The sequence below is a fragment of the Empidonax traillii genome, unplaced genomic scaffold (genome assembly GCF_003031625.1).
Source record: "Empidonax traillii isolate 1590-97213 ecotype Southwest subspecies unplaced genomic scaffold, ASM303162v1 scaffold1191:size203906, whole genome shotgun sequence".
Classification (NCBI taxonomy): Eukaryota; Metazoa; Chordata; class Aves; order Passeriformes; family Tyrannidae; genus Empidonax; species Empidonax traillii.
This window is the reverse complement of record NW_020956384.1, coordinates 166,980-191,476: the sequence shown is the minus strand read 5'-3', so window position 1 is coordinate 191,476 and position 24,497 is coordinate 166,980. Positions and strand designations below refer to the sequence as shown.

Genomic DNA, 24,497 nt, shown 5'->3' with positions numbered 1-24,497 from the left:
CAGCATCAACATCCCCACCCCTATTTCCTCAGGCTTTTTTTTTTACCTCAGCTGCAACTCCTGCAGTTCAGGTGTGTAACTGCCTCTCTGCTGCTCGTTCTTCTCCTGGGGGGCTCCTGGAGCAGCGTCTGTTGCAAAGAGCTCCTGAAAAAAAGCAGGAACGTTCTGCAGGCTGCACCGAGCAAAGGGGACGGACACAACCGCGACGCCGCACCCTCAGCAGAGCCACCACCCGCAGGTTAAGCGTTCCCCTGCCCTGCACCAAGCCCTTACCACGCCCTTGTCTGCAGCCTGCAGCTCCTGCAGCTGCCTCTCGAGCACCAGGCAGCGGTTCAGCACCTCGCTGTAGTGCTGGTGGCTCTCGCAGACGCTGCGGCCGCTCCCGCGCAGCTGCAGGGAGAGGGCGTTCTTCTCCTCGAACACCTGAGACAGCTGAGAACAGAGCACAGAAACTGCCAAGTAAAGAACTCAGCTTTGTGAAAGGAACATTTTTCTCTGTGTAGCTGATGGGTAAGAATTCTGGTGAGAACGTGGAGCTGCCACGCTGCCCGTCACCAAGGTCCAAACCTTGTGGCCGAGGCGGCCAAAACAGGAGCCCCCAAAACATCACGTGATGTCCAGAGCAACAGAAAGTGCTGAGGTTCACCTAAACCCTTCAGAAACACCATCAGTAAATTAATGAGTTTATATCCTCACATTCTCCTTGAAGGCAGCTCTCTTTCTGAGGATGGGGAAATTCTGGGTCTCCCATTTCAGGGTGGGGATCGACCGACTGTGATTCCCCACTGAGACAGAGGAACTGTTTCAAGCTGGCAGGCAGCAAAGGTGGCAAGCTTGCCTTCCCCAAAGAAGGACTCCCTTCAGCAGCCCAGAAAGCAGGAGGAGAGGAAATGCTGGAAACAACTCTCTTCACGTGGTCTTGCTCTCTGGTCCCTTTATCTTGTCTTCCTCTACCCCCACACGGCTTCCACTGTCCCCTCTCTCTGTCCTCTCTCTCCTTTCTTTCTTTTCTCCCCTGTCCTCTTCCCTCCTTCTTTCTCCCTCTGGTCACTTAAGAGAAAGGGCCCTAAAATCCAGTGGCAGAAAAGCTGCTGATTCAGACCCTGCCATTTCCCCTGCTGGGTAACAGCAAATGCAGCAGTGTGGTTCCAACACTGCTCTGCTGAGAGATTTATTTCTGATTTTGGGTTACTTCATGGAATGCCAACAAGGACTGATTCGTTCCTGCTCCCTGAACCCTATTCCAGCCTTCCCACATTCCTCATGCCAAGCCTGCAGGCACATATAGGATATGATCAGTACCTTGCTGTTCAGCTGCTGAATTCTGAGCTCTTTTTGGTGCAGTTCTTTCAGGCTGTCACTCAGCTGGGCCTGGAGATGTTTCATCTCTGTTTCTAGGCTTGAAAAGTCCCCTTTCAAGGCTTCTGGAGGAATCTGCCAAGGAAAGAACAGTGAAAAATACACTGCATGTGTGATAATCACTCTTGTGTCAGTCCTCTCTGTTCAGTATTCTGAGGTCAAACCCAATATTATTCCCAGACCTGGAACTTGACCTGCTCAGGCAAAAGAGCAAATGGGGAACAAACAGAAATATCCTAAGAGCCACCTGAAAATCCAGCTAGGAAAGATCACTGAGCTTGCTGATGTGATGGGTCCTTCTCAAAAGTTGTCTTAAACAACAGAGGAAGGAAAAAAAAAGGGCACGTGAATGAGAAAAGATCTCAGATTCAAAACCAGTGCAAGAAGCAATTCTGAAACAACCAGAAAGAACCCCTGAGAAGTTCCTACTGCTCTGAAGGTGCCTGGGAAGCCCTGTTTTCTTCTACCCACTTCCTTGAAATACTGTGAACAATGAACTTAGGGAAGAGCACAGAAGGCTATGCCGTAATTTCTACAATTTTCAACGACCCAAGTTAGACTGTTGGTACTGCATTCAGAGGCCCCACAACCACCTCCAGAGGTGAATCTGGAGGAGCTGGATAACAGGCCACACACACCCTCCTCTGGCCCAATTTCAAGCCTCACATTTCCTTGTAGCAAAGAATCCACATCTTTCCACCCACCTTGGTTTGGTGCTGCTCCTCTGCAGCTGGAGAGTTGCTGTAGGGCAGCCTCATTTCCTGGCTGATCCTCTGGAGGTGGCTCAGCTGCTTGTCCTTCTCTGCCAAGGCCATCAGGTACTGCTCCCTCATGCTGCTGCTCTGCTTCTCCCAGGTGCTCTTCTCCTGTCTGCCCAGCACACCAGGAGGGAAATTAATCAGGAGGTGACCAGCACCACTTAATGATATCCAGGTGCACAACCCTGCAGAACGTCCCATCCTCACACTTTTGGTGTTCCCAGACATTGTTTTGATCTTTCTGTACAGATGTGTCTCTGAGGTAGCTGAAAGGATTTTCCTCTGTTTTTTGAATTTAGTATATGTCTGACTAGTTTTACTCCAGTTGGAGGGGACAATTTTACTAGACTTGAATTACAGGCTTTTTTAATTAAAAAGAAGACTGAGCAAGTGAAACAAAGGATTGGACAGTCATAACAAAATGAGCATTTTCTAAACTACGACATCACTGGGATAATAAAGAGCTGCTCAGCAGCAGCTTGGAACAGAGAGAGATCTGTGATTACACACACGAGTTCCAACAAAAGAAACAGCCCCCATCAGATGACAGCGACCACCACCACTGAATAAAGGAAATAAAAACTAAAAGGGCATTGATTTATTTCACACAGGCATTACCCTCCAAACTGCTGGGCTGTGATCCCAGAGGCAGAAGCTGGGGGGAGGAAAACGTGTGCCCAGGCCAGGCCAGGGCAGAGTGAGCCGGTGGCACTTCACACAGCCCAGGCTGAGGCTCTCAGCGCTCCCTCTGCTCTTGGGAGTGAAGAAAACGCTCAGAGCAGGGAGCAAACAAACACACCTGAGCTGCTGGAGCTCCTGCTGGCACACAACCCCTTCTTGCTTCAGCTGCTCCTGCAGCCTGAGCTGTTTGTCTGCCTCCTGCTGCCACTCCTGCAGCTGGGCCTTCAGGCGAGAGTTCTCGGCGGCTTCCACTCCCACCAGGATGTACTGCTGCTGCAGATTCTTCAGCTCTCTCACCTGCAATTAAAGGGAGACATCAGTGGGTGACAGCTCAGCCAGCAGCTGGGTTTATTCCTTGGAAGTGCTGAAGAGCGTTTCTCGCCCTGGCATTTGGAGGGAAATAAAAAAAGTCACGTTCAGGTAACGGAGAAACGAGAAACTCAATCAGCAAGTACAGCAGTGCACTATAAACAGTCCAGTAAAAAAGACCCTCAGAGAATTCTACTGTTATTGAGATTAGTGAGTTTTGAGCCCTCCCATGAAGATGTGACATGCATTAACAAAGACTCCAGCCTGCAATATTAATTCTCTTCTTTAGAGGAAAACAAAGTCAGGTGAAACTGGGTAAGCATTAACTCCTGAAGTTGGTATTTACTGGAAACCAGGGAACTGAGGAACTGAAATCCTTCTGGCTCCCCAATTCCACTCAGGCTGGAGTTAGAAATAAGTTGTCATCACACATCCATCACTGCAATTGGCTTTTGAAGATGAGAAGGTGTGATGGGCTCTGGAGACAGGGAACTACTTAAGGAGTGGCAGTGGGAAGAGTGACAGTCAAAGTTTGTTTTCTGACCAGCAAAGGGAACTCAAACTTGCTGGGCTGTGCAGTGGCAGAGACTGCACAGACACACACACATCCAGTGTGCAGGCAAGGATGTCTGAAGGAAGCTGCAATGTCTTGTGCCTGCCTTGAAAATCAGCTGCCAAGTGGAGGAGACGACTCAAGCCTCTTCTAAAAATCCAAGGCAAATCAAAGGCATCAGCTGGCACAGGGGTGAGCTAAGCAGGTTAGCAGGGACCTTATTTCCATGATTTCATGTTTTCAACCAAGCTAACAAGAGAAACCACTCTGTGAAGCTCACAATGAAATCACAGCTTCCACGTGTCAGCACAATAACATGGATGGTCCACACCAAATCCATGGGATCTGATGGAGTGTGCCCACAAATGCTAAAGTCAGTGGGAGGTAACTCCTTTACCTCTGAAAAGTCATGGTGACTGCAAGAGGTTCCTGAAGGCTGGAAGAGAGCAAATGCCATCCTTACATACTAGAAGGGCAAAAAAGAGGAACTACAGTCTGGGCAGCTTTATCTCCATTCCTGATTCTGGAAAACCCCTCCAGATAACATGAAAAAAAAACACAGGTTGGCCAGAGAGGTTGTGGAATATCCACCAGTGGAGATATTCAAAATCCAACTGGACATTTTCCAGGGCAAACAGCTGACTTTGTGCAGGGGGTATCAGACTACAGAAGACCCTTTCAACCTCAGCTATTCTGTGATTTCACGAAGACAGTGATCTCTGTGTCACACCCCCCAATCACCAGACCTAACTGTGCTGAATTCAACGACCTGAAGATCCAAACCTGCTTTAAGTAAGAAGCAGGAAGAGAGAACTTACTACTCTGTCCCTGTCATTCTGCAAGGAGGACAGGGCCTTCTTCAGGCTCTGCACTTCCGAGGGGGTGCTGGAAGTGCTCCCTTCTGTTTGTTGTTTCGCTTCTTCCACCTTCTGTGCTTTGTCCAGCTCGTTCAGCAGACGGTCTCGCTCATTCTGCAGACTTGCCATGGCCTTGGAGAAGGATCTGACCTGGTTGGAGGAGCCTTCCAGTTCCGAAGACAAACGGAGGAGCTCAGCGTCTTTGGCTCTGAGCTGCTGATTCAGTCTCTCAATCTGTGCCAAGAAACCTCTTTCATCAGTGGCTTTCTGCAGTTCCATCAGTTCACACCTCGCTGTGTCTCGGTCCCTGGCAGTGGAATGTTGCTCCTCTTGTAGCTGAGCCACCTGTTTCTGAAGGTTCTCCACCAGACCCTTTTGCTCCTCCAAGTCTGCAGAGTATTTCTGCTTCAAAACACGAAGCTCTTCATTGGCCTGGTCGCGGCTGTCCTGAAGAGAGCTCATGGACCTCCCAAAGGACTGGATTTGAGCTCGGAGATCTTTGTTTTCATCCGTGACCACGAGCAATTTCTGCTCCATTTCCATCAAGTCCCGGGCCAACTCTGCTACTCTTTCCTCCGCCGTCTCCGTCTCGTTCCTCATTATCCCCGCATCGTGATGCAGGTGCTTCAGTTCCTTCCGAAGCCTGTCCTCAGCCTCTCCCACTCTCTTGGCTGCCTCCCTCTGAACACATCCTAGCTCCTCCTCGAGTTCAGATATTCTTTTCTGGGAGAGGGAAAGCTTGTGACTCAGTTCTTGGGCCTCCTCCTCTCGGGCCTTCAGCTCTGCCTGACACTCCACGATAGGACTCCCCTCCCGCAGCGCTGCCATCTCACCCTGCAGCCGGGCCAGAGAGGACCTGAGGGTTTCAATCTCCTGAGCCATGCTGACTTTGTCCTCCCTCAAACCTTCCACGCCCTTCCTGAGATCATCCTGAGCGTGCTCAGACTCTTTCAGCCGTGTTTCCACGGCCGCCTTCTCCTTTTCCAGACTCTGGATCCGCTGAAGCTGCGTTTTGAGAAGCTGCTTCTGTTGGGAGTCCTTTATTGAAATTACTTGGTTCAGGTCTTCCCTGTACCTCACCAGCTCCGCGTTCAGCTTGGCGTTCTCCGAGTTGAGGTCATCCATCCGGCTGTGGAAACCTCTCATCTCTTCCTTGAGGTTGTTGTTTTCGGCAGCGGCCTCTTGGATTAGCCGGTCCTTTTCCAAGATGACGGCAAGGTGACGTTCCTCCAGCTGCTTGTAGTCCCTGAGGACGCGGTCTCGGTCATCCTGCAGGGACGACATGGACTTGGTGAAGGAGTCCAGCTGCGCCTTCTGCCGCTTGCTTTCTTCTCTGCTCACGTTCATCTTCTCAGTGAGGCGATCGAGTTTGCCAAGGAATTTGTTCTTCTCATTTTCCAAGGCTTTTTTCTCTTCTTCCCCCTTGCTTAGCCTACCCTCCAGCTCTTTCACCTCTTCGGAATGTCGCTGCTGTAACTCAGACAGAGCAGCCATCACCGCTTCTTCTTTGGCAGACAGCAAACTCACGATCTTCTGATCTTTCGCGCTGGTTTCCTCGTGCAACTTGTTTGTGAGCTCCTTGGAAGCCCGCAGGTCGGCTTCGAGCTGTTCACAGCTGAATTTGTAATTCAGGATACTGCTCTCTTGCTGCTTGACCACACTCCCCAGCTCTTCCCCGGCCAGCTCACATTTGGTGAGGGAGTTCTGTAAGTCAGCCAGCTGGTCTCTCAGCCTGCTGATTTCTGACTCCAGTTCCTGCTGCTCGTTCTGACACTTGCTGTACAGTTCCTGAGACCCTTCCAGCCGAGCCAAAAGCTCTTTTTTTTCCTCCTGCAGCGTTTCACACGTCTTTTGATGCTGCTGAATCTCCTTCCTGCAGTCAGACTCCAAGTCTTTCCTGCTGCATTCCAGCCTGAAAGCACAAAAGATAAAGCTAGTCAAGAATCCGTGACGTATCTCAGTCTCCAAATGCACAGCAACACCGGCTTTATGCTAATTTAGAAAAGCTACAAAAGTAGTCTTTGCTTTAAGAAAGCAAGCTGGAAATATCTCTTCATGTAAAATTCAAGGCATCTTTTAAAGTTCTGACTGCACTGCTGTCTGAAGGGGGTGGTGCCAGGGGAATATTATTTTTTTAGAAGTCGTTCATGTCACAATATTGAAAAAAATGGAGGGGTTTAAACACTGAATGTTATCACCTCCTTTTCATTACAATCCTTATCCATTGTACATAACAATAAAAAACAATCTCCCCCACGGAACTGCTGTTTTCATACCTTTGGTGTCCATATAAACTTCACAAAACAGTTTTTCCTATGTCAGAACGGTTTGGTTTTGAATTTTGGAAATCCACAGATGTACATTCTGGTATGTTTCCAGAGCTTCCACCTCTCTCTCAAAATTTATTTTTGGGATTAAATTGGGGTTATGTATGTCAACGCTCTCTCAACCTCTCAACGCAACAACTCCGTGCAAAAGAAACCCTTTCAAATTTCAGATTATCAAAGGCTCTAGATGGTGAGTGCTTGTCACAGAGAACAGATTTACCACCCTAATGTCGAGAAGAAGGAATGTTTTAGGGTGCCAACCTCCTCGTGTCCTTGTGCAGACAACAAATACAGAGCAACCTTTTCCTGATCTCCAGCCTAACCCTCCCCTGACACAGCCTCTTTACCTGGATACTTGAGCCTGGAGCTCTTCCACACGTGTGGTCATCTCCTTCAGCTGGTCCTGCAGCACAACACAGGCCTCCTCTTTCGAGCGTATTTCTTCCTCCTTCTTCTGAATAGTTTCGGTGAATTTCTTTTCCCAGGTTTTTGATTCGTCTATCACTCGATCCCTGTCATCCTGAAGGGAAGACATGCTCCTGGTGAAGGCTGCAAGCTGGGCCAGTGCTTTGTTTAGACTGCCTTCCAGCTGCTTGGCCTCCCGATCCTTTGCCTTCAGGGAGTCTTGCAGATCACCAATGGTTGTTTCCACACGCTCCTTCTCCCTCTGCAAAGCTGCCAGCTTCTCTTCCATGTTTTTCACTTCCTTTGAGTGCTTGCCTTTTTCCTGTTCCAGCCTTCTCTCGAAGTCCTCGTCCTTTTTCTTCATCTGAAGTTTAACGTTCTCTTTGGTTGCCTGCAGCTCTTCTTTCACCTTGACGCTCTCTGCCAGCACCCTCGCTGCCTCGCTCTGCGTGTCATCCAGCACCACTCTGCAGAGAGCCAGCTCTGCCTGGGCTTTCTTGGTGTCTTCAGCTGCTTTTGCTGAAGTCTCTTTGGCTACTTCTACCTCTTTCTGAGTCTCACTCTGCAGGAACTCCAGAGCTTTAACAGTTCTTTCTAAACTACTGGTTTTCTCCTGGCTTTTAATGCAGTCCTTCTGCAGCTGCTTAATCTCCTGCTGTTTCTGTTTCAGCAGCTCTTGAAGCTCCTTCACGTGCGTGCTGCTCTCTCCCCTCCAACTGCATTTCAGCTTTTCTACAAATTCTATTTGCTTCTCTGAACTCTCCTTGCTCCTCTCCTTTGCCATCTGACTTTTCTCCTCCTCCAGTTCCCGCACCGCTCTCTGCAAACTCTGAACCTCATGCTTCAGTTGGTCGTTTTTGATCTGAAAATCTGTTGCATCCTGCTGATAGTTACCAATGCTTCCATTCAGCTCTGCCAGCTGATTCATGAGCCTCTCTTCCAAGTCATCCTTCTCGGCCTCCAGTGCATCCTTCAGCTCTGTCATCCTGGCGAGGTCATCCGTGACTTTTTGGACCGTCTGCTCCATCTTTGCCACCGTGGCCTGCAGAGCTTTCACTTCACGGGTTTTCTCTTCCACCTGGCACTCCAAAGCCCTTTTCTCACCTGCCAAAGCCTCCACAAACGCATGGGTGTCACCCAGCTGTTGCTCTGAAGCCCTTCTGTCACCCTCCAGCTCCGCGATCCGCTGGGTGAGCTCAGCGATCCGCTGTCTGGAGGTGCCAGGATCCTCACAGGGGCTGCCACCTTCAAACCCCTCCTGTTCCAGCTCTGCAGGAGAAGACTCCGCTTTAAAAGTTATTTCCACTCGATTTTCAGACCTTTCCAGTGGTGGGGGTGTGGCAACTGCCTCGTTTGTTTCTTTGCCAGTTGTCGTCTGAGCAACGTGCCCATCTACAAGTTCCCTGCTTTCCTTCAGTTTAGATTCTGTTAACTGCAAAAGACCCTTTAAGTCTGTGACCTCTTGATTAAGAGACTCCTTTTCAGCCATCACTGTCTCAAGCTGAGCAGAAAGAGACTGGCATTCCCTCCTGCAGCACTCCAGATCTTCTTTCAGGCTGGCATTTACCAAGACCTCTCCAGTCCTGGGTGGCTCCCCACCTGTAAAATTCATCTCTGCTCTAAGCTTCTCATTCTCCTCCTCTAGCTCCAGGATCTTCTGCTGCTTGGATTTCGCGAATTTCCTCATTTTCTCCTTCATCCCCTCCATTTCCTGCCCTGCTTCCTGCAGCTGCTTATCCGTTTCCTCTTTTTTGGCTTCAGCGCTTTTCAGCTTCGTGAAAATGTCCTGCTTTTCCTGCCGAACGGTTTCCAACACTCTCTGAATCCGCTCGGCCTCGTTGCTCACGTTCTCGTAGGACTGCAGCAGAGTTTCATACTCTCCCTGCAGCTCCTTGTACTTCTCCTGCCACTCAGAGCTCTCGGTGGCTTGAGAGCATCTCAGCGATTCCATCTCCTTCTCCAGCTGCTCCCTCTCCAGAACGACTCTATCCAGAGTCAGCGTTAGGTTTTTACAGCATCCATCGAGATACTGATTTTCTATCAGTGCTTTATCAACTTCTGCAATCAGTTTTTCTCTCTCTCCAGTCAGGCACACCAACTTTTCTGTTAAAGCATCTGTTTCTTTAACATAGCCACAGATTTGGCTTTCCGTATCTACCAGCTTGACAGAAAGATTGTCAATAGTAGCTTTGGCACTAGCCAGCTCCTCTTTTAGAGATTTGCTCTCCTTTAGTGCCTCTTTTCTCGAGATAAGCGCGGCCTGCAGCTTTCTCTGCATTTGATTCTTCTGTTTAGCTGCTTCTTCACTGTCCTCTTGCTTCTCCTGAATTTCCAGCAGCTCTGTCTGCAGTCTCTTGCTTTGCTCCTCGTGCACCTGAGCCTGAGCTTCTAACTGACCACACAGGCTTTTGACTAAATCCTCTTTTTCCAGCAGCTGGGCCTGCACATCACTCAGAGCTTTGCTCTTCTCCTTTAACTGCAAGTTAAGGAAATCCATTTCTTCATCCTTTTGGTGCACGAGGGCTTTCCAGTCTTCAAGACCGGCCTCTGTGGAAATTTTTGCTTCGCTCTCCTCCAGTTCCATCTGAACACTTGCTGCCTTAGCCTCAGCTTGCTCAGAGCTTCTCTTCAGCCCTTCTATCTCCAGAAACAACTGTGCTATGTGCTGTTGCAAATCAAAGACTAATTCTGACTTGCAAGCAAGTTCACTTTGCGTGTGTCTGACGCTATGTTCCAATTCCTCTTTCTCCATCTGCAGTTTTTCAAGCTGTTTTTCAAACTCTTCCTCAGAAACATCTGCAGCTTGCAAAAGCTTGCTATTTGTTGTATTTTCTGCTTCCATGCACGAAGGATCCAACCCACCTTGCTTCCCAAGAACACCCTCTGCTGGTCCTTTCTGTTCTTGGAGTTGTCTGAGCTGAGTTTGGATGCTCTCCTTCTCTTTGCTCTGTTGATCAAATTGTTCTTGCAGGATGTTGTAATCATCTTTCTGCTGTTTCAGCTGTTCTCTGTGATGCCTGTCTTTCTCTTGAGCCTTTTTTATAGTGTCTCTGCGAGATGCCAGGGCTTCCTGGAGTTTTTTTTGAAGCAGTTCTTTTTCTTGTTCGAGAACCGAAATCCTTTCTTTCAGGGCAGACTTTTGGTCTTCTTCCAGATTTGTGGCTGCCGAGCTCGGTTTTTCATTTTCTTCACAACCTTCCGGGCTTTCCTTGGTTTCAGTTACTTTGTCAGCAATTATCTGATGCTCCACCATTTCATCTTTGACTGAAACGGTGTCTGCCTTACCTTGCAAGCTTTGCCTCATTTCCTCAATCACTGCCTGCAGTTGTGCTTCAGTAGTTTCTTTATCCCGCAGGTCCTTCCGGATGCTTTGCAATTCTGACTCCTTTTCAGAAAGCAGTTGAATTAGATACTCTTCCCTGGGCTGCTTTTCAAGACTCACTTCTCTGCTTCTCATATTTTCTTCCCCTGCAGCTGCCTGAGCCACTGAGGTTTCTGATCCTTGCTCTCTGCTCTGCTGTGCTAATTCACTCTCCAACGTGCTGACCTTCTTCAGGAGCTCCTTCCTGTTCACAAGCGCCGCTTGCAGCTTCCGCTTTACTTGCTCGTTTTCTTTCCTCAGGAGTTCCACTTGATTTACTAATTCCACTTGATTTACTAATTCCACTTGATTTACTAATTCTTCACTTTCTTTGCCCGCTGCTCCTGCCTCGTTCTGCTGCTCAGATGCCCCACATTTCAGGCCCTCATCTTTTGCTCCCGTGTGTCGGTCTTTTCCTTCCTGCTCTTTTAACAACAGGCTCGCCTGCTCTTTCAGACTCTTCAGCTCATTTTCCAGAGAAAACTTCTCCTCGTTCAGCAGGACCATTTTCTCGGACATGCTGATGCTGAGCTCCGTCATTTGTCGGTCCTTCTCCAGCAAGGCTTGTTGCAGGCTCTCTATGGACCTGGTGTGATCAGCAACAAGCTGTTCCAGGCTTGCTGCTTCGTGCCCCTTCGAGCTTAACTCCTGGGAAAGCTCTTCCATCTCTGCTGTGTTCTTCCTCAAAAGTTGTTCTAGCTTAAGCACTTCACCCTCCTTCATCTCCATCTGGCTTCTCAGATCCTTCAGTTGTGCGTCCTGGTCAGAGAGCTGAAGTTGTGCTTCGTCCAGGTCTTTCTGCAAAGCTTCGATTTTTATATCCTTGGATTTAAATTCATTTTTGAGGCTCTGGATTTGTTCTCTCAGAAGACTGCTTTGACTGTCAGACAGCCTCTGCTTTTCTGAAAGGGCCAGGTCTTCCTCAAGTTGCTTCATTTGCTCTTTCAGTTCTGTTATGGCAGGAAGTTCCTTCACCTGACCCAGGAGCCGATCTCGTTCTTCAGCCAAGACACAAAACGCGCTGTCGGAATCCTCTATTTTTTTCCTGTACTCCTCTGCCAGCTGGTTTAGCCTATTTATTTCTGCACTTTTTTCTCCTAGGTCTTTCTTAAAGGATTCTTCTGATTTCTGAAGAATTACTTGCAGTTCTGCAATTTGGTTTTGTAACTTTACCAGTTCCTGAGATTGAGAGGCGCCAGGCTCTGGATCTGCTGTGGAGATTCCTTGGATTGCCTCTCCCTCACCCCTGTAGAAGACAGGAATCCCCTGGGGCTCTTCTTGGAGACTGAGTCTGCTTTCCTGAAAGAGGTCAATTTGCTGCATTTCTGCTTCTCTCTGTAATGAGCCACCACCCAACTCATTCTGTGCATCTGAAACCTTCTGCTCTTCCCTCTCCACACCCTGGATCTGGGAATTCTCTTCCAGCTGGTTAACCTCTTCTCCTGTTTGGCTGCCTGTAGAAATTTGCCCAGAGGGGCCCTTGAGCTGGTTTTTCAGAAAATCTATTTCTTCTTGGGCTTCTTTCAGTTCCAGCAGCAAAACCGACAGCTCTCTGTGTTTCTCTGCAGCAATATATTCCAGAATTCCAGGAGAACCACTTTCCTCAGTGAGCTGCTTGGGAAAGCTTCCACTGGGAAAGCTATCTGTTCTTGCCTGAAAGAGAAGAGCAGGTGTCAATTTTCCTTGGAATCTCAGGAAAGGGTCAATTCTGGAAGCATCTGCCTCTCCACCTTTTGTAGCTTAAGGATGCCCCCTCTCTTGAGCATTGGTTTCCTCCTATCCCTCAAAAACAGATTACAAAAGAAAAGCAGTCCCAAATTCTCCACAGAAAGTGTGGATCAATAAGGCAACGCACCACGTTGTAAAGGCTGTTCAGCAGTTTGGAGGGAAAACCACTAAAAGGAGAGCTGCTCTGAAAGTTTGCTGCAGTGATGCAACAAAGCCTTCAGGTTACAGGATGTTAAAAAAATAATAATAAAAAAAAAAATCAACTCTTCAGGGCTTTTAAAGTAATTTTCATGTGTCTGTCAGTGTTTGCCTCGCTGCTTCAGCAGATAAAGAACCAGGAGTCAGTAAAAACCCCCCCAACCCAACAATGGAAACGACTGAGAAAACAAAATTAAGTGCTCAGAATTAACATTGGCTGTAAACACAGGGCACTAACAGTCACACCATCTCCAGCCCCCACTCTCAGGGCAGTGGGAATGGATAGAACCTTTGGAATTGCTTCCACAGACCTGTCTCAGCTCAGCCCACGGTTCTGCCCAAGCACCAACTCACAAGAGGTGGAAAAATAGCACAAATATGGATTAGGTGGGGGAAGGACACGAGAGTTCCAGACAGTCAGCAAAGGGAAACAGTCCGATACAAACACAGTGCAAGCAGCATTTGGAACCTATATCTGTCTCCCATCACTAATCCAGTTAATAATAACTTACCAAAGAGGATTTATAAAAAAAGGCCATGACAGCTTAGGTATTTTTAAGGCCAGTCCTTGACCTGTTTTAGTTTTAGCTTATTTCAGCTGCTTAATCCTTACCTGTTTTGCATCCTCTGTGATGGTCACAGCTTCCTGTTGAGGCTCCTGGAGAACCAGCTGCGAATGTGGTACTTCTGAAACATTCAAACACACACAAAAAAAAAGTCTTTGAAAATTAAGACTCTGCTTTGGACAGTGACAGGGTGTTCTTCCAGGAGCTTTAGAGAAAGGACATGTGGCTGTTAGTAAACACTTACGTAGTGGATATATAAAATACTGGATAATGTGTGTTACTGTAATTCCTTATTATAATATAAATCCTTACTTCATTCTGTTTGAGTTAGGAATGGAGTACTGTGGGCAGTTTTAGGCATCCCACCTTAAATAAGCCTTAACAAATTAAGAAGTCATCACAAGACGAAGAGGAGTAACAAAGGACTGAGAACCTGCAGAGCAGGCTTGGAAGATGATGACTCTTTATGTGCTTCATTAATATTTTGGTGGGGGTTTTGAAAGAAATTACATCTCTCCACGTTTAAAATCTGGAAAAAAAAAAAAAAGGTCAGTAACCCACTGAAAAAAATTACAATAAAAAAAACCCTTTGTTTTGAAGTAAATACACAGCTAAATGTGCATTGGGAAAGATGTTTTAAGTAACACGACGATGATTGTCATTTTTCACATTCCACTGCATTTTTCAGGTGGAATTCCTTTCAGCAGAGGGAGGAGCTGCTTTTTTTTTGAGGAGAGCTGATGAAAGCTTTCCAGGTGCATTTTAGATACACTCAATCATAACTCAGGGCACGGTATCAGACGAAAAGCTGGATTTCTGTGTCGTGTGCTCAGCGGTCACAAGGAAAAACCAGTAGGAAGGGGTGTCCTTGAGAGAAGGCTGTGGAGGAGGACCTGGGGATCCTGAGGAACTTAGAAACTGGACAGGAGCTGACAGTGTGTGCCTGCAGCCCACAAAGCCCACCACACCCTGGGCTGCACCAAAACCAGATGCAGGCAGCAGGGCAAGGGAGATGATTCTCACCCTCATTTTCGCTCTTGTGAGATCCCACCCAGAGCACCGTGCACAGTTCTGGGGTCCCCCAGCGCAAGAGAGATGTGGAAATGCTGGAGTGAGTCCAGAGGGAGCCACAAAAATGATCAGAGGGGCTGGAATGTGTCGCCCATGAAGAAAGGCTGAGGGAATGGGGGTTGTTCAGCCCGGAGAAGGCTCCAGGGAGGCTTTATCTGCAGCCTTTCAAGAGGGCTTGCTTCAATTTGGGGTGCCCAGAGAAGCTGCTGGTTGCCCCATCAATGGACACGCTCAAGGTCAACCTGGATGGGGTTCTGATAACCCTGACCCACTGAAGGACATCCCTGCCCAGGGTAGGAGGGGTGGACTGGATGATCTTTATGAGTTCCTTCCAACCCAAACCATCCCATGGTTCTAAATGGTGTCTTGAAGTCCATTGAACACCTGCCTCTCTGAAATTATGGAAGAAAAAGGGAGACACGAGACGTTCCAGAACTGCAGGGATCTGGGTGATTGGTGATTGATTATTCTCCCATCGGGATTCTCACAAGAGGTGCTATCTTTGAGTGACAGGAGGCAAAAGGAATCTCTTTCTGGAAAAATCAAGACAGTCTAAGGTTATAGTGCAGCAGACCCTGAAGGAAACACTTGAGGGAATCCACTGCCATATAATAATAATAATAATAATAATAATAATAATAATTCTGCCAGCATGGTGATATTGCTGCTACCAGTCCACACGCCCAGACCCTCAAAACCAATTTCACTGCCTGGGTTATTTTTATATCTATGTATGAGCCCTTTACTATTTCAGCCAAAGCCACCAAAAATAAATCCCCTTAGAAGTGCCACCTGCAGACTTGTCAGCATTTTGTACAAGGGGGGAAACTGCTACTTCAGTTATATCTTGTTTTGTCCAATCTGATTCTGGAATAATTTTTAAATATTTTATTATAGGTAAGGTAATCATACCACCTTCAGTCTTCTGCCTTTCCAAGTTTTCTGTGGGTAGGAATGAAGTCTCATCCTGATCTTCCTGATCTATTATTCTTTCCTGTGACGTTGATTTATCCTGGTAAAACACAGGATAAGAGAAAGATAAAATTCAATACAGTTTATAAAAGCATATTAAGTCTTTGATGTTAATCTTAAAAAAAAATCAATTGGCAACTTTAAAATGACTCAAACTCCTACTCTTTCTTAGGCTTTCCACAGTCATAACACATCTGAGAGCCAAGAAGAACCTTTCTCAAGCAATGCATAATTTTAAAAAAAAAGGAATTCTAAACGTTTCGTTTGGTTTTAGTTCCTCAATATATGGGAAAATGTCATGAGAATCATATGAAAACATCATACCTGCTGCTCCAGTTCAGAGACTTCCACCTGTGACTGGGATTTCAACTCATTCTGACAGCAGGCAAATTCCTCAGATTTCTGTACAAGTTCATCTGAGGGAGGGGAAAAAGGAGAGTTAAGGTGTGTTCTGGTCTTTTTTTGCTGAACTACATCCAAGTTACACACAAGTTTATTATGAGATCCCTTATCTCTTAATCACTGCTTCAGTTTGGGACCATAAAGCAGCTGGAAGAAAAATCAACCTGAAATAAGAGCTTGAGGCAAGATTAATGTTACTAGTTTTAATCCAGGTCTATGGGGAAAATAGTATAGTTTGCTTTTCTTGGTTGTTTTACTTAAAGTTTCAGTAGAAATTCTGACTCTGTGGCACATTTAAAAAGGACTTTCGTAAGTGGATGGAAAAGATCCGACAAGTTCATAAAATCAACTAAAGAAAAATACAACCGGATCCAAAAAATCCGTAAGCCTGAAGAGACAAGAGGCTGGGACAGTATCCAAGGAAGGAAGGAAGGAAGGAAGGAAGGCACCACATTTGCTGCCCTGCTCTTCTGCTCCTCCTCTTGCAGCTGCCAACAGCAGAATGGTGGGATCACACCAGATCCCCTCGCTTTGGGACGGCCCCACCAGTCCCACATCCCTGTGCAATCAGGAATTGTTATCCCAAGCCATTCCTAGTTTTAGGGTTGGCCATTATAAAAACAGAACCAAAGAGAGAAGGCAACCCAAGGAAGCTCAGGCTTCTGAGAACCTGCTCACCCCGTGCCCTGGAGGTTGCAGATGCCACCAGGAGCTGGCTGAGCTCCTGCTTCAGCTGGTTGTTCTCAGCCAGGAGGGCATCATGGCCACGCTGCAGCTCCTGCTCAGCCACCAGCAGACAACTGATCTGCTGCTTTTTCTCTTCCACCTCCAGGCTGTGTTCCTGCTCCAGGTCTTTCTGCTTCACCTCCAGCTCAGCTCGTGCTCTCCTTGCCTCCTCCAGCTGCTCCTCCAGCTGCTGCACCTCCTCCTGCAGGCGGTGGCACGACAGCTTCCTCTCAGCGAGTTCCAGCTCCATCTTCTCCTTGAGATCCCGAGATTCCTGTCTCTCTGCATCCAGCACATTCCTCACGGAGCTCAGATCCACTTCCATCTTCTGGCACTGAGCCAGGAGCGTCTGTAAAGCGACACAAATTAATTTCTCTCTCGACTCGCGCGACACCTCGAGAAAGCAAAGTACCTGAATTGTGTTTTAAGATTTCCTTTTAAATTATATTTGTAAGACTTCCTTCCTCAGATCCTTTTAATTATAGTAGCTAGATCCTTTCTGCTATCTGAGTAGCAGAAAGAACGAAACAAATACGTCAGAAATCTCTTTCTGACAAATAGAAATGGCCCTACTATTTGCAAATTGCAAGAAAGCAACGCTGGGAGAAACAACTCCTTGTCATTCTGGTAAAGGAAAGATGAGCCTTGATTTAGTGGAGGGGGAATTCAGACAAAAGAGGCAATAACAGTGGCCACGAGTTCTCTTTTAGGAGAAAGCAACCTTTGAAGAGGTTGTGTACTAAACCCTGCCTGGAGAGGCTCATGTATGCACAGACTTTCTCTCATCCTCTTCATGCTCTAAAACGACACAAAGAGAGAGCAAATCCCACCCCAGAGGTTGTGCCAGCAGATCAGCAAGACACACTGAGGGATGTCTGTTCCTGCTCTGCTCTGGCCTGGATCCTGCAGTCCAGGAGCACTGAGGCTCCAGCAGCACTTCTGCCTTTGGCAAAGCTTTGTGTCATTGGTGGCTTGGAAAGTCCAGTGAGGAGGGTGGGTATGGAGAGATGGAATCCCTGCCCACCTGCCCAGAGCCTGAGTCACTCCAGATGGCAGCTGCAGCCCCCCACTGATGAGCTGTGCACGCAAGCTCTGACACGTGACCCGAGGCGATTTCGGGATGGAAACCCGGCACCAGAAACAAGCTGATCTGAGAACCTCCAGGCTTCTGACAAAGGCACCATCCACCATAAAAAGCAAAGAGTAAAGCCACAAAAAAGCACGACCAGGCACCTGGTTTTGTTGTTCAGCAGAGTGTAACTCCTGCTGCAGCAGCTCCACCACCTGAGTCCTCCCCAGCAGAGCCGCCTCCTGCTCCTCCAGCTTCCTCTGGAGCGTGCGCAGGTTCTGGGGGAGAGAGGAAAGAGGTTGTTCCACAACTGGGGAGGCTCCCACAGGAAGGGCAGATAAATTCCCTGCTTTCACCCACACCCCTGGTTTCCATAACACAGCTACTTTACCAGCCTGAATCGCTTCATCTTTGTTGACACCCAATTCTGGAGCAGTAGGGAGAGCTCCCCGTTTGCTTCCCAAATACAGAACTGGAGCACAATCATTTAATACCTTTTTTTTAAAACTGTTTTCCTTCTTTTCAGCTGATAGCAAAACAGCAGATTGAAGCTAGGACCCAAAGCCCAAACTAGCACTCCAAAAAACTCCAAACAATCATATAATCTCTCTTCTCACCCCTTCTGGGTTACTTTAATGTGAACTGCTCTCTCTGGGTGTCTTCTGCAAAAAATTCCTTTTCCTTCCTCCTCCCGTAAAAAGGTTATTCTATCACACGTACCTGTTGCATCTCTACTTCCAGATCTGACTGGGCCATCATCTTGAGCAATTCAGCTTGATGCTGGTGCCTCTGCTCCTCCAGCAGAGCTTCCTTCTCCTGAATCACCTCCTGCAGGGATCTCAGCTGAAAACATAAACCATAAAATAAATAATAAAAAAAAAGCCAACAAGGTTATGAGCCTGACATGGTGTCTTTATCCTACTGATATGTGTATAATAACTGATAATATTTCAGATCCCAGGAAGCAAAAAGCATAGACTTTCACCTACAAATATGCAGAACAATAAAATCTAAGATTACTATTTAATTAACACAGTAACTCCCCAGTTATGGCAAAGCCCATCGCAGAGCAGCAAGGGCAGGCAGGGGAGAACCCAAATTCCAACTCAGAGAGGAAGGGACAACCCGCCCAGGACCTTCCAGGGATTGTTTTGTCCTTCTCAGAGAGCCATCAGACAGCTGTCCATGTGGGAATCCCATCACTTACCTGGGGAGTACCTTTTGCACCAAGGAGGGTTCTGGGCTGGGGGTGGAAAATGGACTGTGGGGGGCAAGTGAGGGGCATTTGGGGATTGAGAATGGACTTGTGGAATATTTAAGGGAGGAACTAAAGGCACAGAAATGGATGGACCTGGGGGATTTGAGGGGGAACGAAACTGCAAAAATAGAGGGTAAAGGAATTCAAGACCAGCTGTGTAAACACTGTTCTATTTTCTATCATACCAGTGTGAGTGGTGGGGTTGGGAAGCACACAGACTGATGAACAGAAAACACTTCTGTACCTGTGTTGCATGCTTGATTTCAGCATCTTCCAGATTCCCTCTGGCTAGAGCCAGCTGTTCCTTCAGGTCCTGAACAGTCTCCTCTCGCTCCCTGAGCTGCTCTTTCAGCGCTTCCACCTCCTCCCTGTGCCCTTCGCTCGTATTTTCATTATTCTGACACTGCAGGAGGGAAGAATTGGGGAGAAGATAAAGAGAAGTAAGCAAATTTGTCAGTATTACTGGCTAATTTAAAAGAAAGCTGAGCTAGAATGCTCCTGCACTCTTGACTCCTGACCAGATACTTATTTCTGCTCCATTGCTTCGTTTCTTAACTTCCCATTTCCTTAAATGAAGTTGTCCTGTGTTAAGTAACTATTTTTATATAGATATGCACAACATGCTCAAGATACCTTTAACAGGGAAGTGTCAGATCACTTGAAACAGCTAATTGCCCGTGACTGCTTACCATATAAATTAAGGTAAATTAGATTATTAAATACACAATTTAATAATTATGTATTAAAAATATATATAACTAATAATTTAATACATAATTTACAGTAGGACCACTTTGACTTGTGGGGCTTTTTAACATCACAGATTTCTTTAATACCAGAAATAAAAACATTTTTTAATTTGGCATGGAAGAATATTCTCACCTACAGAGACGGTCTTTGGCAGAGGGTAGAACAGCCAGACAAGACAAGACAAGAGAGCTTTAATTGTGCTTAATTTAGAAATAGAACAGGACAGAAAAGGAAGAGCAGAAATGAAGGAAGCTCTAAGAAGCCAGAGACAGACATAACTTCTAATGCTGGGACAGAGCACTTGCCAGGGGGCAAGATGAGTGGATTAATTTGCTTCCTCGGAATTAGCTCGCAGGATTGAGACTTTTCTGGTCGAATTTGGAAAAGCTTCTTATGGAGTCCTTGCACAAAGTGCCACAACTGAGGAGAACAGCACAGCCACAAAGTTCCCACAGCTCAGGGTTTCGAGATTATGCTTGTCCAAAATGTATCTGAACATAATTTATCTTGACCCTCCCCTTTTAAAGTTTCAGAGGAGCCTGTTTTGTTCTGCATACAAATATTATCTCATAGAATGGCACAAGCTGACATTTCCATCCTCCTCAAAATAAGACACTCCCCTAAAAGCTCAGAAAGTGATTACTCAGAAAGTAATTAGATATTTCAAACACAGCTTTCCTGTAGTGCCCACACCATGGATAGGAAAAAAATCCAGCCCTTTGCTAATGTTCTACACCTCAGCACTACAACATGCAACCTTAATCTAAATTTTTCATCTTCAAATGACAGGGTATCTGTCTAGGAAACACCACCATTACTCAAGACAGCATCTACTTGGGGAAAATAAGTGTGAATAAAGGAGTTGGTGGGTTCTCAGTAGGTCTAACCTTACAGGAAAGATTTTAGAAAGTGCTTTCTGGGTCAAATCCATAACACTGCAGGTAACTGCCCTAACATATTTTCACTCAAACTGTGTTCTAAGCTGAACCAAACAAGGCTCTGGTCCATCCCATGTCCACTGGAGACTGTCCCACGACCTCATTCCACTAATTAAAAGGCCATTTTTCTTAATGGCTGATTTATACTCATCCATTCACCTGCACTAGACTCTCACTTTCATAGCTCTCCCACTTTCTTGGGGCTCACCTTTCTCACATAAAATTGCAGAATGGAATGTTTCCTGTGTGGCACTGCTTGGCTAAACAACCAAGACACTCAAATGCCTCAGAAGTGCAGCTGACAATATGACAGGAGAACAGAAAGTTCTTAAAAAAGAGCCTCAGCAGCAGGAGAACAATGCCAAGTGACACAGCTGAGCAGCCTCCATGGCCTCTGCAGCCAGGATTTTATGATGCTCTCCATCAAAAATAGTCATCCTGAGCCACAGAACCAACCTTCACTCCATTAGTGGTCACCTCTCACCTGACAGCTCTCACACTCACCTTTTAAATGTTTCCTATAATATTTAAATTTTTATTTTTTCAGCGTCTGAACTAACCTTTATCTCCTCCCGTTGAATGAACATCATCTGATGTCTTGCATTCTGTTCGGACTTCTATCCCATTTCCATCACTTAATATTACTAATGTTTTAAAGAAAACTACGTGGTCAGCAGACAGCATTAAGTTTTCAAAAATTACCAGCTCCAATGGGAGCTTCCAGCTAGTAGCTGACAGCTTCTTTAATGTCTTGGTTGCCCTCAGTTTTTATCCAGCATTAAAAAAATCGTGGCTTGTCACCCATAAAACTTTGTGGTGGCTCAGGAAGTTACATGGCTGGAAAGTATATTAATTTTTTTTTTTTTTTTTTAATATTTAAGGTACTGCCTTTTAGTTTTAATGATCTCCTTGTTCCTGCAGGAAAACACCTTGGCCACGATGGATTAACAAAGCTCTGCAAGGGAAACTGCCCTGGAGGAGATCAAGTGGAGCACTCCAAGGGCATCTGCAGTACAGACAGATCAGCTTCCTACAGCACAGGCACAGACATCCCTGGTGGAACTCTGAACATCTTGCTAACCAGACCTGCTGGCTCACTGGGAACATCAGCAGTCCCAGGTTACCAGTGGAAGCTCCATTTTTTTTTTTAAGTGGTCCTGTTCTCCTGACCTTGGGATGCTCCTGCTCTTCTGATGAGGCCTGTGTAGGTGCTCCTTTCCCTGTCAGCTCCTCGATGCGTTTGTTCAGAGTGGCCAGTTTGGCTTTGGCCTGAAGTTTCAGTTTCATCAGCTTCGCATCCGCAGCCTCTCGCTCTTCCTGCAAGGGAAGGACACAAACCGACTGCACTCAGCCTCCTGTTGTCACCACTTTGAGAAGTTACTCTACTTGCAAGTCTGTCATTCTCTCTCCAGCCCTACCTCTGCAGTAACAGCAGTATTTCAAACACATCCCCAAAACAAACTGGTTCTGAAACACTACACAGATCCAAATCGTAGCTTCTACCCCAGCACTTCCTCTCAAGGACAGAGTTCATAAAAAAACCAGAGACTGGCTTGCAAAGAAAGCTGAAGCAGCGTTTTACCCTTGGCCCCCCCAGAGAAGGAAATGATACCTTGAGTGCAGTTTCTTTTTCCTGGAGCAGAGCATCCTTTTCTCGGATCAAATCCTTCAGCTGAACCACCAGCTTTTCGGTTTGGGCCAGGCGCTCCAGCAGCTCCTCGGGTGCCCCCTCCGTGCTTTCTGGTTCTGGCTCCAAAGCTTGGACCTGAAACAGTGAAACAAGTCCTCTGAAGGATAAAAAAAACCTAACTATTAACAGCTTGCAGCAGGGCATCCAAATGGTACATTCAGCTCCACCCCTGAACGCTGCACTCTGGTCCCTGCAGATGTTTCATGGAGCCCGTAGGACTGTACAGTTGGGTGAAACCAGAGGAAAGCTCAGGGTACCCGTGAGCCAAGACACAAAAACAAAGAGTACCTTGCTGAACACCACAGTTCATGATGAGGTGATGGTCTGCCTCACAAAAGTGCTGACTAAAGAGGTGAGGAATGCAGGAAAAGCAACAGAACGACAGCTTGGTCTAGTCAGTACGGAAGAAGCAGGAGGTAGTTCTCCCAGCAGTCTAATGAATCACACTCCCCAAACTGTCAGCAAGAACTGAAAGCCTTTAAGGTAACGCTGTACTTACAGCAGTGGAGGGTTCAGTAACTGCATCTCCATCCTCCCCTGACAGCTCCTGTAGAACGGTACTTGCTAAACCCGACAAACGGCTCAGCATCTTCAGCCTAAAACAAAAGCAAGAGTCAGAACAGTTCCCTCCATGCTGGTCTCTAATGTCACAGCAGTGACCAGGCTTGCAGGGAAGAGAGGAAAGCCAAAGTGAAACCTCAGGAATCAAGAAATGATCCCGTTTAACAAAAGCAGTGATTTCTTCGATAACGATTTCTTCACCACTCTACACGTAGGATCGACAAATACATCTTTATGCCACGTGTCAAGTCATCCTCATAGTTCACTCTTGATCTTTCTTATCAATGACACTGATAAGAATAAACATGGCCTGTAAATACCCAGAAGCAGCTTTCTGCTAATCAGGAGTGGGAATGATGAACTCAGCCCTGATGTTTGCTGAGCAGACGCATTTTTGGGTCGCATTTGAGAGATGATGAGACCTCTGCACGTCACACGTGGGACAGGGCAGGACCTTGACACAGGGAAAGAGTCTGGAGAGAGCACACATTCCCTGGCTGCTGCTCAGCATCCCTTCTTTCCTTTCCTTGAAATTCAGGAGCCAAACTGATCCTGCAAGTGGAAGTGAAAACTGAAAAAAAATAGCCAGCAACATATAACTTGTCCTTTTGGGGACAGCAACAGATCAAATTCTCCATTATTAACCAAGACAGTGGGATGCAAACCACCTCAATAAATCCATCAAATCCTAAGGAGCAGTTGATAAGCCAAAGTACAGACCTGTCAATCAGAAGGATCCTGACAGGCTGGAGAAACAGATGGACAGAAACACCGTGAAGTTCAGAAAAGGGAAATGCAGAGCCCTACAGTCGGGATGGGAGATGCAATTTGAGTGGCACAGCCTGTGGAGCAGCTGGCTGCACAGCTGTGGCGCAGATGACAAGCCACTTGTGCCCTGAGCTGCGCTGGTGGGACTGCAGGCAGCAGGTTCAGGAAAGCAACTGCTCCTTTCTACTCAGCACCTGCGTAAGCACAGGGCCCACTTTCAAACTCCCCGATGCACAAAAACAAACAGGGGCAGACTGATTGATGTTAGACGTGCCAAGAGCAAAGGATTTGACCAGCTGAACTCCCTTAAGAATCACAGAATCATCGTCCTAGCGTTCTGGGAAGAAAGGTCACGGGTGACACTCGACACCTCTTCACAGAAAGGCCCCAGATTGTGTTCGTGCCTGTAAATGGCAAAATTATTTGTACAGATACAGAAGCTCCAGCAGTGCAAGCTGAAGCCAGCTGAGCTCACATTAGCCATGAGATGAAGCTCACATCACTACAACTACCTCCATCAAATGGAATCTTTTAATGTGACAAGAAGTCTGGGCCTCACTAGAAGGTGGCTTCCAAAGCTGGCCACGCTGATCCACACATTCCTGACCCCCTCTGTCTCAGAGAGCAAACCATCACTCTTAGATTGCAACTTAAAAGTGGGAAATACTGACAGTGGAGAGGAGCAGAGCATCACTTTCTGTTGCAGCCACACCTTCTGATTTGGCAGAAGTAGAAAACACCACAATGCACTAAGAGCATCAGTAGCATAAAAGGATGATGTGAACACCAACCTGCTTTAGGCTCCCAGGAGCTCCCAGGTCTGCTGGCTCAGTGGCAAGGAGGTCTCCAAAGCAGAGCAGTCACACCCAGGTCCTTCATGCCATTCTTGACTGACAGTTTGCATGAACTAAGACTCTTGATGGAGAGAGAAAAAGAACAAAACAAAAACAAACAAAAAAAAGAGAAATAAATTATCCAGTAGTAAAGAAATAAGCCCACCCTTCACCCTACACGGAATACTCTGGGATTATTACAGTCAATAGGCACAAAAAGACAAAAGTCTGCTCTGTTTGCAAACCTAACCTGGATTCCTCCTGCTCTTGCAGAGACATGCCCTGGTTTCTCACCCTGAGTGGCACAAGCTGCTGTGTCTCTTTAGCTGATGGAATGAATGAAACGCTCGAGCAGCA

At 46.9% G+C, this 24,497-nt stretch overlaps 1 protein-coding gene across 1 annotated transcript in view; it reads right to left on the bottom strand.

Moving 5' to 3' along the window:
• GOLGB1 (golgin B1) overlaps nucleotides 1-24,215 on the bottom strand; it is a 27,471-nt gene extending 3,256 nt beyond the window's left edge. The window contains exons 1-18 of the mRNA XM_027905662.1: nucleotides 24,099-24,215; nucleotides 22,478-22,574; nucleotides 21,901-22,053; nucleotides 21,459-21,605; nucleotides 18,845-18,997; nucleotides 18,063-18,185; nucleotides 17,507-17,620; nucleotides 16,226-16,622; nucleotides 15,470-15,561; nucleotides 15,089-15,185; nucleotides 13,150-13,223; nucleotides 7,192-12,263; nucleotides 4,479-6,429; nucleotides 2,917-3,095; nucleotides 2,064-2,229; nucleotides 1,303-1,434; nucleotides 274-432; nucleotides 47-144 (exon numbers count right to left, since the gene is read on the bottom strand). Coding sequence (XP_027761463.1) covers nucleotides 47-144; nucleotides 274-432; nucleotides 1,303-1,434; nucleotides 2,064-2,229; nucleotides 2,917-3,095; nucleotides 4,479-6,429; nucleotides 7,192-12,263; nucleotides 13,150-13,223; nucleotides 15,089-15,185; nucleotides 15,470-15,561; nucleotides 16,226-16,622; nucleotides 17,507-17,620; nucleotides 18,063-18,185; nucleotides 18,845-18,997; nucleotides 21,459-21,605; nucleotides 21,901-22,053; nucleotides 22,478-22,567 — 9,197 coding nt within the window. The 5' untranslated portion in view covers nucleotides 22,568-22,574; nucleotides 24,099-24,215. The remainder of the gene's footprint in view (nucleotides 1-46; nucleotides 145-273; nucleotides 433-1,302; nucleotides 1,435-2,063; nucleotides 2,230-2,916; nucleotides 3,096-4,478; nucleotides 6,430-7,191; nucleotides 12,264-13,149; nucleotides 13,224-15,088; nucleotides 15,186-15,469; nucleotides 15,562-16,225; nucleotides 16,623-17,506; nucleotides 17,621-18,062; nucleotides 18,186-18,844; nucleotides 18,998-21,458; nucleotides 21,606-21,900; nucleotides 22,054-22,477; nucleotides 22,575-24,098) is intronic.
• Between the last annotated feature and the right edge of the window lie 282 nt (nucleotides 24,216-24,497).